General features: G+C 39.5%; 1 protein-coding gene across 3 annotated transcripts in view; it reads right to left on the minus strand.

Moving 5' to 3' along the window:
- The window catches only part of DNAAF1 (dynein axonemal assembly factor 1), a 33633-nt gene that overhangs the window by 15867 nt on the left and 2137 nt on the right, over positions 1-15629 (minus strand). Inside the window, exons 2-5 of one of the 3 annotated variants that reach the window (XM_039503528.1) lie at positions 13246-13395; positions 7331-7465; positions 6676-6814; positions 2780-2871 (exon numbers count right to left, since the gene is read on the minus strand). In XM_039503528.1, coding sequence (XP_039359462.1) covers positions 2780-2871; positions 6676-6814; positions 7331-7465; positions 13246-13387 — 508 coding nt within the window. In that variant the 5' untranslated portion in view covers positions 13388-13395. Of the gene's footprint in view, positions 1-2779; positions 2872-6675; positions 6815-7330; positions 7466-13245; positions 13622-15629 lie in introns of all 3 variants that reach the window. The other 2 variants (XM_039503527.1, XM_039503526.1) reach the window with 2 other exon arrangements.

A 15629-nucleotide genomic window follows, 5' to 3' on the forward strand; every position in this document is an offset into this window, starting at 1 on the left:
CAACCTGTTTCTATCCCTCGTCAAGCCACAATTAATCCAGCAGCAGTATCCATAGTCACAGTAGAGAGTATTTATGAAGATATACATAGCATAAAACCATATCAAGTACCAGAACCTCCATATGTTTCTGTACATCACCAACAGCCTGTAGAAACACTGTATCAATCCCCCCAGCTTCCATATGAAGAAACTACTAGCCCTTAATTAAACATATACAAGTTTTAAATTATATTTGTAGTGAATTATAGTGTTTGCTTCCTATTGATATATAATTTGCGTGTGATGAATTTCTTATTTTTCCATAATATTCATCCCATCAAAGAAGGGGGCTTGTAGTCAATTAGTGTATTTAATAATTTCTTAGAAGATTTATTGTTGTGGTTGTTTTCCCAAACATTACCCATTAGCACATTCTTTACAGTAATCCTGTAACTTTACTGGTTAAGGATTATTTCTGGGTCACCTACTTATGTCAACTGTCTTTAGGCCCAGTATGGCTGAGGCCTGTAAGATTTCAGCTTAGCGTGTAGGCCTAGTATTATAGCTTTACTTTGCTTATATATCTAATACACATTCATCGCTCATGCAGGCTTGTCAATCTTATACTCCTATGATCCTATCATACTTAAACCTGACCATCACACATTATAATTAATTATACTTAGTCACAACAATAAATCTCTATAAAATGATTAAATAAACTAATTGCTACAAGTGTAATTAGCCACCGGTACAATTTATCAAAGGTTGTAGTGGATTCTCATTACTGGCAATTTTAAAATCAAGATTAGAATCAAACAAACAGGAATTAATTCAGGGAAGTCCTATGGCCTTTGTTACACAGGAGGTCAGACTAGATGATCACAATGGTCTTTTCTGGCTTTGGAATCTAGGAACTGCTCCCATTGAAGTCAATGGCAAAACTCCCAGTGACTTCAAGAATCAGGCCCATCAGAAAGGAAGCTTAAAGATTTACAAAGGTAATGATTTTAAATGTCAAAGAAAATATGTTGGCATAATGGCACAAATAGTGCCACTAAATGGGAGATGGGCTCTCTAGAGACTAGCATGTCATATATATAACCACTTTTAAGCTGTTATGGAAAGGCTAGCTATACCCAGGGCCGGCTCCAGACCCCAGCGCGTCAAGCGTGTGCTTGGGGCGGCATTTTGCCGGCAGGGCGGCAGACAGCTCCAGCGGATCTTCCGTAGTCATGCCTGCGGGAGGTCCACCGGAGCCGCGGACCAGCAGACCTCCCCCAGGCATGACTGCGGAGGGTCCGCTGGTCCCGCGGCTCCGGTGGACCTCCCGCAGGCATGACTGCGGAGGGTTTGCTGGTCCCGTGGCTTGGGTGGACCTCCCGCAGGCATGCCTGCGGATGCTCCACCGGAGCCGCGGGACCAGCGCACCCTCCGTAGGCACGTCTGCAAGAGGTCCCCCGGAGCCGCGGGACCGGCGACCGGCAGCGCGCCCCCCGCGGCATGCCGGCGTGCTTGGGGCGGCCAAATTCCTAGAGCCGCCCCTGGCTATACCACATAAAAATGTCCTTAAAGACAACAAAGGGCACCATTCACATTAGCTCTAGGAACTCTTTTTTCCCTTTATTAATACTAGAATGCAGAAAGTGAAGTATCCACATTTGGGTATTGTTCACTAATAATAAAACTGATGGTATGTGAATGCAATGTGCTTATATATTTTTTTCTGGGCATTCTTTATGCATCAGTACATAGGATCCTGTAGCTGAAAAACAGTCTTTTTCTAAAAGAACATTTAAGAAGGAATAAGGTTCATTTTTGCTCATGAGATATTCAAGACCAATATTTTAAACCAAGTCTTTAGAAGTGAGAAGCTAGTGTTTTGATTCAATGTGCCACCTAGATCCCTCCTTAATTTATAGTAACTTGTTTTTCATGAATATTGTTGGTCACAGTTTAGAAGTTAAAAGTACATTTAAAAGAGTAAGATTCAAATTTAGATTAACTGGTTGTCTGTAGCAACATCAAAATTGTCAAACCAATACATGTCAGTACTCCCTCAGTTTCAGTATCTTGCCTCCAATACTGGCATGTTTCAAAATAAGTTGAAAACACTCCAAAAAGGCACCTAGGCAACAGTGCAATATTTTATCATAACAGAAAAAATTGCTTTCTAACCCCCACAGAAAGTAGTATAACCTTAACCATGAGGCATAATAACCCTAGTATTTTTTGCCTATCTAGCCAGCTCATGTAGCTACATGTGCTGGGTTTTTTTCATATATGTATATAAACTCTCTCTCAAAATTCCAAAAAAGCCATAAATCCGATTGATTTCAGCTGATGATGAATATCACAGCTGACTAAACAGTGTGTAAAGAACGAGCATTTCCTTATATCAATTTTAAATTTGTTGTCTTTAAATGAAGAATCACATAACTGGCTGATACACAAATGCCACAAAATTAATCAAAGTTGTTGCTGAATCCGCTAGCCTTGGTCATTAGAATCTTATCCTACGCTACATTGAACATCCTCAGCTCCCGGTGAATTTAATGGAAGCTGCAAGATCTTCCAGGATCAGGCTTTAACACTGATGCTGAAGTACTTTTGTACATTGCTATTGACTCAGCTCCACCCCTAATTAAATTTTCCCATCAAATTAAATTATATTTCTAATACAATTTTCAGATACCTTCCCTCAATGAACCTTATCCAGATCCCCTGCTATATTGCTAGTTAGAACAATAATTCTGAAATGTGATTTTTGTGTGTGTGTGTGTGTGTGTGTGTGGCTTACCTTTATAATGTAAATATAGTGTATCATTCAAACTTGGGGTCATGTATAATTTTTGCTGTTTGCAGATGTCTCGCAGGAGCTTTTTCGTCATTCTAAAATTATTAACAGGAAGTATGAACAACATAAAAAAACTTTAAATTATAAAACACATTCTGAAAGCTTTAATATCTGCCTGACTTCATATAGCTGAACAATCTGCTTCCTCAACGACATGTAACTCATTAGCTGCTTTACCCTTTCGGAACATTACTCAGAGGAATCATATAGTAGTTATTTTAGAACTGCTTTCCATTTCTGCTTGTTTAGAGTGCAGATGTTTTGCTTATCATTTCTATGCTGCTAAAAAAAGAAAACAAACAAGAAATTACATAGGCTATTAATATTTCCTCATGAATTTAATTAGTTAAGCAACCACATGATCCTTTTTGTTAGAACTTCTTTTTCTCTTCCTCTAACCACCCCTTAATTTTTTTGTTTCCATTTGTTGTGTCTTGTTGTTATTTAGCCCCTGAATCTATTACTGGCAGGCAGACCCCAGTGTCCATGTACAGCCCCATTGAAGTAAACGAGGCTCTGCATGGGCACTGTGATCTACCCATGTGGAGCCCCACATGCAGGATCAGTGCCCCTGTCTCTTTTAGTAATCTGTGTATCACCTAACACATGTTGGGTATTATCAAAAACAGAACTGTTTTAATATGTAAGCTTTTAAACTTAAATATTTAACATATATAGAATATACAGTAACTCCTCACTTAAAGTCGTCCCTGTTAACGTTGTTTCGTTGTTACATTGCTGATCAATTAGGGAGCATGCTGGTTTAAAGTTGTGCAATGCTCCCCTCTAACGTGGTTTGGCAGCTGCCTGCTTTGTCCAGTGCCTGCAGGAAGAGCAGCCCGTAGCAGCTAGCTGGTGGGGGCTTGTAGCCAGGGTGGACTGGCAGCCCCCCTATCAGCTCCCCACTCCCCTAAGTTCCCTATGCTGCAGCCGCCCAGCAGGCTATCAATTACTGGCAGTTCAGCTGTCCCTCCCCCCACTGCCATGTGCTGCTCCTGCCCTCTGCCTTGGAGCTGCTCCCAGAGACTCCTGCTTGCTCTGCAGGGAGAGAAGGGGAGGGCTAATGTCAGGGTGTCCCCCTTCCCCCTGCTCCTGCACCCCGCTTACCCCTTCTCCATATAGAGCAGGGAGGGGACGTGGAGGGAGAGAGACATAAAGAGCTTGGGGCAGCAGCTGGTGCCTCAACTTCATGATCCAATTAAAAAGACAATGCACTTAAGAGTGGGTCAGCTTACTTAAAGGGGCAGTATGCATCTCTCGCTCTCTCCCACACACAAGGTGTGTGTCTGTCTCTGTCTGCTACGCTGTCTCCCCTCCCCCTGTGTTTGTGCTGCCTTGTGTGAGAGGCTACATTAACAACGTTTTAACCCTTGAGGGCTCAGCCGAGTGCTAGTTCATCATTTAGCAGCAAGGCATTCCCTGGGAAATATCCCACCCTCTTCCACCCTCTAACTTCACCACCTCAACCAAGCTTCACAATCATCATAGCTGTGAATAGTATTAAATTGTTTGTTTAAAACATATACTGTGTGTATCTATATACTATATAGTTTTTTGTCTGGTGAAAATTTTTTCCCTGGAACCTAACCTTCCCCCCCACCATTTACATTAATTCTTATGGCACCTTATAGACTAACAGACGTTTGGGAGCATGAGCTTTCGTGGGTGAATACCCACTTCGTCGGATGTATTCACCCACGAAAGCTCATGCTCCCAAACGTCTGTTAGTCTATAAGGTGCCACAAGACTCTTTGCTGCTTTTACAGATCCAGACTAACACGGCTACCCCTCTGATAATTAATTCTTATGGGGAAATTGGATTCGCTTAACATCGTTTCGCTTAGTCACATTTTTCAGGAACATAACTACAACGTTAAGTGAAGAGTTACTGTATTTGAAACAAGCTGAAAATATTTTTGTCTTTGAGAAGACTAGATTTTACTAAAATAAACCTGTCTAAAAGGTTAAAAGAAAACTTTATTAATTTATCCCTACATACATTACAAACTTGTATCTAGTTTTGTTGTGATTAGTTTATAACAAGTATTAGACCAGTGGTCCCCAACCTTTTCGTCTGGCGGGCGCCAAACGAAGGACCGTGGCGGCGGTGGAGCACCCGCCGAATTTCTGCGGCATTTTGGCCTCGCCGCCTCTCACAGAAATTCAGCGGCATTTCGGCGGGTGCTCCACCGCTGGCCAGGACGCGGGCGCATTTAGATGCCCCCATGGGCGCCACGTTGGGGACCCCTGTATTAGACATTACAAAATCATATTTCAGCATTACTACTGTATATTCCTGTTAATACAAAAACCGCACAGGTTGAACCTTAAAGCCCCAGTCCTGCAAAGATTTAAGCATGTGCTTAACTTTATACATTGAATGGCACTACTCAATTGCTTAAATTTTTGCAGGATTGGGGCTTAAAATGGTAAGATATTCTTGGCAGGAAGGCAGGCCCAAACTAACACAGTAAAGCTGAGGAAAACTGGTAGAATCAGGACCTTAATAAACTGCATTTAGAGTTTTACTTATTACACTGGAATAATTCAATATTTCTGAGAAACAAATAGTTCTGACACAACTGACTGGTCACTTGAATTCATGAGGCAATATAAAATGTGGGCAACTGTCAGAATGTAACTAAGTCCCTATAAACATTATGGGGCTGAAATAATCCCAGAAGGACTGAAGATTCAATAAGAACTGAAGGGGTTTATAAACATTGAGCAAAACCTCTACATCTAGATCATTCTTTAGTGTTAGTAGACAATACAAACTATTTTATGCATGATAGATCATAGTGTTTTGTTTTATTTATTTGTAACATTTCACTGCTTTTGGGTATGAATCTACACTATTTGAAGCTCTTGAATTAAATTCTTGGCACCTCCAGGCAATGTATAGGCTCATAATAAAATATGCTACTTCCTTTGGAAACACAAATAATGCCACTATATACAGCATATGTTCCCTTCAGTTCTTCTGAAAGGTGTTGGCTGGTAACCCAAGGGACTGAAATTCTGTATATATCTACAGCCTGATCCACATCCTGATGAAGTCAGTTGCACTCTTTCCTTTCACTTTAAAAAACGCTGCAGATCAGGTATGTTAGAGCTAACAGAAATGCAATGTTCCCCATATTATCTCCTACCAACACGTTAACAACTGTAATTCATATATCATGTCCATTTAGTAATTGATCTGCCTGCTGAAACTTTCAACAAGGTTACCAATTAGTACTAGTTATAGTGGCAGATTTTGTGACGTGCACATCTGTCCAGAGAGGGGAAATGGACTAAGAAAACTAGCTCATTTCACATTTGCCACTGCATAACCTTCAGATGGTAAAAATCTATACTAACTCAGGACAGATTTGAACCAAAATCCTTAGAGAAAAAGAAAAGATTTACATTCCATCCCTTTGAGCCACTTACTACGTTTTCTTTGTTAAAAATTTTCTCTGAATTTGAAATATTCATACTCAGGTTGCTAAACAATGTATTGTCTGAAGTGGTACTGAGAAAGGGTCCAATCCTACAGACAAAGCTACCATTAAGTTTGCGCAATTGTCCCTGAAGCCATTAAATAACCCTTCATGGTGTATTCAAAATGCAGTTTGCTACTACGGACATCAAAAAGCAGTATGAATTTTGTAAAATGTCAAGGACAATTTTTGATTTCTTGACTGGCATCAGGTTCATCTTATATACCATTCTGCTGCATAATTTAAGATAAACACAGACAGCGAGATCTTGGCTCTACTCAAGTCAATGACAAAACTTCCATTTACTTCAATGGAACCACAGTTTCACTCATTAATAACATTAAAATAAATTACCGAAGGCAACCTTTGTTTTCTTCTGCCTTGACACTGGATGAATTGGTCACTGGTTTATGATCACCACCTGACTGCTGCTCATTATGTTGATATATTTTGGACACAGTGTACATGGTTTTCTCTTCAGATTTAGTATCTTCTTGTTTTATGTAAGAAAAAATATTGCCATATAACAGTATGAATGTGAAATTTACATTGTTTACTTTCTAAAGAGAAATATTAATTTTTAAAAAGTCCATTTCCATAAAAATGTTCAAGTAAAAGTAGTTTGTTGCAAAAAAACATTTTTGTTAACGTTTTTTAATTAAAGAAAATTGCACCTTTTTTAGAAGCAGTAGCTATTAATCACAGACTAAGAATATTCCAATATTTTATGTATTGCTTACCTCTAGATAAACTTGAAGTGAGCTTTGATATGGTAGTATCTATGACTCCAAAAATGAATGGTAACAATGGGAGCATTAGTATCAGAGCTCTTGTAGTTTCTTGTTGCAATGATATATGATTGCTGCATATTACAGCTATCCTCTTAATTACTGGTGATTTGGTATTAGTATAGGACTGCCAACCTTGCATGTAAAGAAACTAAAATAATAGTACATCCATATTATTACAGTGCACCTTAATTGTTAATGTAGCTTTTCCATACAATTACCTGTTTTTACAGCTATCATGGTATCTCCAGTACTGTAATCATTCAAAATCTCTTCTGACTTCCTTTGTACAGTCACATCATCTTTGATTCCCTCTTCAGGCTCTGGCTCTACATCTTGTGATTGGGACTGTAGTTCTGCCATTTAGAGATAAACAAGATGGCCTCAGCAAATATATAAATACACATCTACCCCGATATAACATGGTCCTCAGGAGCCAAAAAATCTCACCGCCTTATAGGTGAGACCGCATTATATTGGGCTTGGTCTGGTACGGTGTACCGGCAAGAGCTGGTATGCTGTGCCGGACTGGACTGGCTTCCCCAGCGGTGATTTAAAGGTCCCGGTGCTCCAGCCGCTGCGGGGAGCCCTGGGCCCTTTAAATCACTGCCGGAGCTCTGGCAGCAGGGCTTGTGCGGGGATTTAAAGGGCCTGGAGCTCCTCTCAGCAGCTGGAGCCTCTGGCCCTTTAAATCACCGCCCGAGCCCGGCTGCCAGAGCCCAGGTGGGGATTTAAAGGGCCCAGTGCTCCAGCCACTGCAGGGGAGCCCCGGGCCTTTTAAATCAAAGCCGGAGCTCTGGCAGCGGGGCTTGGGCGGGGATTTAAAGGGCCCAGGGCTCCTCACAGCAGCCAGAGCCCCAGGCCCTTTAAATCACCACCTGAGCCCAGCTGCCTGAGCCCCGGCAGGGATTTAAAGGGCCTGGTGCTACAGAAGCTGTGGGGATCCCCGGGCCCTTTAAATCACCGCCGGAGTTCTGGCAGTGGGACTCGGGCAGTGATTTAAAGGGCCTGGGGCTCCACATGAATTCGGATATAACGCGGTAAAGCAGAGGGGCTCGGGTGGCACTTTAAAGGGCCTGGGGCTCCCCGCTGCTTTATCACATTATATCTGAATTTGTGTTATATCAGGTCGCGTTCTATCAGGGTAGAGGTGTGTACAGAGCTAAATTAGGCTTTCAGTTACACCAGTTGGGAATTCATGGAAGCTGTCTGATTATAACAAAGGGCAGAATTAATTCCACAGTAAAAATTGGAAAGTCATTAAGCAGGGTGGATTTGATTTAAATCACTAGTCAGGGAGACTTGATTTAATCATAAAAGTTCATTCTTGTTGGTTGTTATAACCTTAATACATATTCTTCACAACTCAGAGATAGATGTAGATTTCATTTTTAGAAGGTACATGCTATACATTTTTTAAGTGATTTATTTTGAAAAATTTTCAGCTATATCAGAAAATGAATGATTGTTTGGTTATTTCATTTACCAAAGGTAACTGAAGAAGATATTTATGAAGTCATTGGGAGGTGAACTGTCTCCAATTCAACAGGTTAATCATTAATATTTGGAGGATTTTCTTGCCATGCTGTATTAGGAGGAGAACATCACCAGACAGACATTTAAATTGTTTTATTTAACTAAAACAACAACACTATGTATTCTGGATTTTTTTCTTCATCAGCAAACATATAATATTTTAACAAAACAAGCATATGAATTTTTGAATTTAAACATTGACGTTTTTTAAAATCAGGTTTGTTTTTGTTAAAATTGTTTTTAACTAAAATAGTTAAATGAACTATTTAAAAAAAACAAAAATTAAATTGACTGTCAGCCAGGTCAACATGAGAAACTTAAAATATTGGCTTCTGCAGCTAACTCAGTCGTCTTCACCTTCATTTTCCTCTTTGTTCATAATCTGGAAAAGAAACAAGCTTTCCTGCTTTTTCAGGTCCCAAACGATTTCTCAGTTTGGAATGAATTAGTCCAAAGGAAGAATTTTTTTTTTCTAGACTGGCAGAAGAAGCTACTGCTGTTAAAAGTGAGATTAAGTGGACTAATTCACTTCAACAGCTTCTGTATCCAAGTGCTTAAGTGACTTCCACTAGTTCACTGGTGTGACTTTCTTTAAAACATCATCAGCAAAGATATATTTCTTGAATGGTTTACCCTTAGCTCTGAAGTTTATTATAGCTGGCATTACAGAGGGATGATTTCTGGATGTCCAAGTCATAGCCAACTCCTCTTCTTCAGCAGTTAAGGTTTGACCCTGGTACCAAGTATTGAGAATATTTGCAAGAAAATTAGCTGGAGATAGTGCTTGTTTTTAATGCTTGTAATTTAACTCTGTCATTGCATATTTCTCTTTTTAAGATCTTACTCAGTTCCTTCCAAATTTCAACAGCGTCAGCAATAAAATAGCTATTTCTCTGCATTTTGTTCAAGGTTACAGTAATAGGCTTCAGGGTACTCAGCATGTGTTCAACGTTTCTTTTAAGCCCAATGTTGAGAACTTTGGTTGTGACAGTGCCATCTATTTTTCACGATTTTGTTCACAAACTGTCATCAGATTAGGCCAGTTCTTGACATAGTGCTCAAAACAGTCCACTACTGAGTTCCATTGCACATCTTGTGGGAGAGTTAGCTTGGTTCCTCCCTTGTTTTTTCAGAGCAGCTGCTGCAAAGTGGTTGTTACATAAGTGTTTTGCAATTTCAACAACATTAACCTTTATTTCTGGAACACTGAAGTATTTGGTTAGGAGATGCATCAAATGAGCACTGCAACCGTATGTTATTAGCTTGGGACTCTTGTCACTCTCCTCTAAATAATTTCTCCTCATCTTGGATATATTTGCAGCATTGTCTGTGACCAAGCTGTGTACTAGACATTTGAATTTTTTTTCACAGTTTGTTATAGCTTTTACTGCTACTTCTTGTAAGTATTCTGCTGTGTGTGTTTCCTGATGTATCAATTGTTTCTGTAAGGAAGACATTCCCTTCTTCTGTTGTCAGACAAGCAACTACAACAGGATCATTGTGGACATTGCTCCATCCATCAAGACACGGGTTAACAATTTTACCCTCTAGACCTTTTGCACACTACTCAGTTTCTCTTTCATACGCTTTATCCAGCAATTTGCCTGCAACATCTGCTCTGTTGGGTGGACTGTATCCTAGTTTTAATGACTGAACCATGTTAATGAAGTGTGGGTCCTCAATCATATGGAAAGGCGAGTTTGTTGCATAAACAAACCGGGCAATTTTTTCATCAATAACCTCTTTTTGTATACTGCTGATTTTTATCACAAACTTATCTATGGTTGTTTCTGGACGATGGAGAATTTTTTTTTCTTTTTGCTATAGGTGATATACTGTGGCTATGTGACATACATGCTGTGACTGAAACACTACCATTGGCAGATAACTCAGAAACTATAGAAAATGATGGTGATCTTGAAGGTGGATAGTCTTCAGAATCCTGTATGTTAAGGATGGATTCTCCTAAACAAAATAAGTCAATACAATTATTTAATTATTACTACCATACTGTTCATTTAGAATTACTTACAATTTAGAATTGCATTCACTGCCACTCAGTACTACTTTAAAGGTGAAATTGTAAAAGGAAGATCTGCCTATTCCAGCTGTTTATTTTTTATTACAACTGCATCTAAAATGATAGTACCATAGAGTAACAACTATATTCTTTGCTCAAACATGAGAATTCAAGAATAGTCCAGAAGGAAGACAGGCAGTCCTTAAGAAAGAAGTATGAAATGAAAAGGTTTACCAACCTGAAGATCTTGCATGTTCAGACATGTTCCTTTCATCATCTTCAACACAGCTTCCTCTTGAGAAGGAATACTTCTCATGATGTTGTTTCATTTAGACAACCAGACCTTGCATTTCTTTGTTGCACTTGTTTGCATTTTGCACGCATGCCTGTCTTACCCACAGGTAGATGAACTTCATTAAAATATTCCCAAATTGGGTATCTTTTACGGTCTGATGCCATTATAGGTCTTCCATTTTAGTGAGAGAATGGTATGGTAGATCTCAAATCAATGAAGGCTACACTCAGAAAGACCTCAAGACTTCTGGAATATGCTGCTCAAACAGTTTTACTTTTGTTTCTACTGCCTGTCCCTCCCTTCTCACATTTATCTCTAGACTTCTTCTCCTTGTCCAGATCTATTCCACCCCCAACAATCTTCTGTTCCAGTGTTTCCCAGTCTTTAACAGCTTGTGAACCCCTTTCACTTGCACGTCAAGTCTTGCAAACCCCCTCTGAAAAATGAATATTTGCAGGGATTTTCTCTTTTACCTGAGTATAAATTATAAAAGCAGTGATCTTGGAAATATAAAATTTGTTTTATGACATGCTTACCACACACTATTTATTATTAATTATTATTTATCATTACACTATTTTTATTACATTATGAAAATGGCAACACTCTTCAAAGATCTCACTTTCGTAGTTTGTATCACTTTGAATAAGCCCGTTATAAGACAAGGCTCCTATGTTTCATCAAGGAGTATCAGATGTGAAACAGCATGAAGGTATTTAAGAAGCCAACTCAAAAGAGTTCCTCCTACACAAGCATTCAGGTCTTGAGCAGTCCAGGCAAACAGCGCACATTACAACAAAGCTTAAACTTGTTCTTCATAATAATTTTAAAAACAATTCTAGCTGCCTATTTAATTTAAAAAACAGCAAAAAAAAATTCACCTCCCTTTCCATTTCTTATAAGGAGTCTTGAAATTTAAATCTCCTCAGTGTGATAGATAGGCTTGCTTTGATCTGCTTAGCTCTTGGAAGTCCAGGGGTTCCGGGCTGCTGGCCCTGTGCTGCCTGGGGTCCCTAGGGACAGCTCTGTCCACCATTAGGGAATTTTTTCCCAAGAACCCCCTGTAACATTTCGCGAACCCCCAGGGATTCATGAACCCCAGTTTGGGAACCACTGTTCTATTCATTGAACTTTTTGAAACTTTGCACTTCTAGAGAGAGATAAGGGATTAACTCTGTGTACACAAATTTGCAGAGGGACAATAGGGTTGAGGTCTGTTATTTCTCACCTCTATGTAGTTATTTATTTTAAAACATTTTTGCTGTCAACAAGCATGTTATCTCTGGAGACACAAATTCACAATTTGAGAACTGCAAAACTAAGCATCTCTGATGGTATCTTCTAGACTGAGCACTGAGTCCCATTGGGTAAATAGAAAGATTAACCTAAATAATCTATACCGGGGTAGGCAACATATGGGACGCGTGCCGAAGATGTCACGCGAGCTGATTTTCAGTGGCACTCACACCGTCAGGTCCTGGCCACCAGTCGGGGGGCGGGGGGGGGGGGGCTCTGCATTTTAATTTAATTTTAAATGAAACTTCTTAAACATTTTAAAAACCTTATTTTCTTTACTTACAACAACAATTTAGTTATATATATTATAGACTTACAGAAAGACACCTTCTAAAAACATTAAAATGTATTACTGGCATGCAAAACCTTAAATCAGAGTGACACCACTTCTGAAAGGTTGCCGACCCCTGATCTATACAGAACCTCCTGGAACTCCGTAAGATTGGGTCCCTAATCCATGAACTATTGGAACTCATTTACAAAACTTTTCTTAAACATTACATTAATATATTGTCTCATACTATAGAATTAGAATGTATAATCCCTATCCCATGATGAGAGATCTTTGAGCTATAAGGTATCTTAATTAAAACTATCCTTAGATTTTTTTTCCCTCGAAAAGCATTTTCTCAAAAAAAATCTGATTTAAATAAAAAAAATCAGATTTTTTAAAAAAATTTTTAAATCATTGATTTTTATCCACCCTGTCATTAAGGTTCCTATTCTGGCCTCAGTTAGGGCAAAACTCACTGAGTTTGGTGGGAGCAGGAACCATATTTTGATCCCAATCACACTAGCATAACAGAGCAGGATATAGCCCAATGCAAGCTGTATCCCTGTGAGTAAGGGCAGGAGTGGACATTAAGAGTTCAATTGGTAAAATATCACCTGCTTAAGAAAACAAAAATTAAGTAGCCACATGATCAGTAAATTCATACTAGCAGAAAACACTATGGTCAAGTGTTAATGTAGCTTTTCCTTTCAATTACCTGTTTTTACAAGACTATTTTCATTGTTTGTCTGGATATCTCCATTTCTGCAATCACTTGGAGACTCTTCTGACATATCTTGCTCATTAACTTCCTGCTTGATTCCCTTTTCTGGACCAGTCTCTCCATATGGTGGTCGCATTTTAAGCTCTGCCATTTAGATGGATGACAAGTTAGGGTATGACCTATTAGCCAATCCTATTACTTTTACTCATACAAAATTTCCAGTGGCTTCAATGGGAGTATTGCATGAGTAAGGACCAAAACTCCAGTCCTGCAGTTGGATTGATGTGGGCAGACATTTGAACCTGTGACTTTGTGGGCAGGAAGGTACAATCACAGGGACCCGATTGCAGAATTGAGACCTAAAACAAGACTGAAAAAAACATATTGTGAAAAAAAATGCATTATTTTCAAAATCTTTCATGAAAACCATCCTGATGTGTTTTTTGAGAGAAGGATGAAAAAAAGCAAGCACTAAAACAGAGTAAATAAGCAAGGATTAAACCAAACAAAAAGTTAAACACACACAGTAGTCACGTAAGATCATAGTAAGGTTATATTTAAAAAACAAAACTCCCATGCCTATCAACATAAATACAATACATAACTATCAAATTGTGTGCCTCTCAGCACCCTGGTCACTTCATGCTAGATAGAGCCCTTAGGCTCAGCCCAGAGAAAAGGGCAGAGCATAAATTGTGCCACACCAAAAGGAGCACAGGAAAGAATTGTGCCTCAAGGAGACATAATTCCTCTCTTGCCCTAAGAGGAAGTAAGTTTCTTCATCCCTTTTCAGGGTGTTATTTACTGCCCCTTATGTACCTGAGTGGCTACTCTGGCTGGGGAATAACCAAAATCTCCTCCCACTTCTCTATCCCTCTCCAATTTTCCCCTGACCACTTGCTTGCTGGAGGGATTACTGGATGAACAGCCTTTACTCTCCCCTCACCACACTCCCAGGGTCAGAGCAACAAAGTGAGTTGCAAGGAAAAACCCAGGGTTATGAGTTCAATCCTTGAGGGGACCATTTGGGGATTGGTCCTGCTTTGAGCAGGGGATTGGACTAGATGATCTCCTGAGGTCCCTTCCAAACTCTAATAATCTATGATTGATTCTATGAACTCAGTCAGATGGGGAAGTAAGAGGGTGGAATCTTACTCCTCTGTGTATCTGAGTAAATGCCAGGGACAATTTAACCCATTGCTTGTATGTGGATCCTTTCCCCCACTTTCTTTATCTTTTATCATTTTAGATTGTAAACTCTTTGGTGCAGGTCCATATCTTCTTCTACAGCTGCAGAATGGTGGCAGTGGGCATTATCACAGTATAAATATTAAATAACAAAGGTTCATTTTGACTTCTTGATCAAACAAACTGGGCTGAATTATAATTCTTAGATATGATGATGAGTGCTGTATAAAACAGACAGTGGTGATATGAAGCTTGGAAACCATACACAGCTCTGAGCTTGTAATGTTTCTCCAATATCAGAAGACATGAACTACTATGGGTCCGAGTCCTGCGTAGAGGCTGTTGGGTCATTTTGAACCTGAAATTAATATTTTTATTTATTTCTAATAGCAGCTGGGCTAGGCTGGGCATGTCATATGAATCTCACCCACACTAACGTACTACATGCCAATCTCAAGAGGGTGTCCCTCACAGATCCCCTACTCTGTGGGGGTTCCATCCAACTCCCTCTCTTGTGGGGTGTATCACCTAACCTCCTGCTTCCCATATGAGGTGTCACACAAATTCCCTACCCTGTGGGTGGAGGTACCAAACCTTCCTTCCTATACGGGGGTATCACATGAACAGCTTTCATCCACATATGGGGGGTGTCATCATGGGCAGATTTGGAGTGGGGCAAGGCAGCCTGAGTGTGCAATATAACGAGTTCTGCAGAGGAGACAGAAGACTGCTTCCAGCTTATGCCCCTGAAGCAGGGAATCAGAATTTTGTTTATAAACATATTGATTAATAGGGAATTAAGATAAGATAAGAAAGAGCTGTTAGGATGTTTCCTAAAGTTAAATGATCTCTTCCAAGCTCAGTGAACTGCAAAAAGTAAGTAGCCTAAATGATAGAAAGTAATTGTAGATTTTTCTACAACTGTTTCAATTGTTGTATTCAAGAGATAGTAACAAAATTACTAATATCTTTCTTTGAGAAGATGATTTTTTAGACAAAAGAAATGCGTAGATATAATCTACCTGGATGTCAGTAAGGCATCTGATACAGTTCCACATGGGAAATTATTAATTAAACTGGAGAAGATCGGGATTAATATGAGAACCAAAAGGTGGATAAAGAACTGATTAAAGGGGAGACTGCAACAGGTCATACTGAAAGGTGAACTGTCAGAATGAAGGGAGGTTACT

Source organism: Mauremys reevesii, linkage group 16 (genome assembly GCF_016161935.1).
Source record: "Mauremys reevesii isolate NIE-2019 linkage group 16, ASM1616193v1, whole genome shotgun sequence".
Classification (NCBI taxonomy): Eukaryota; Metazoa; Chordata; order Testudines; family Geoemydidae; genus Mauremys; species Mauremys reevesii.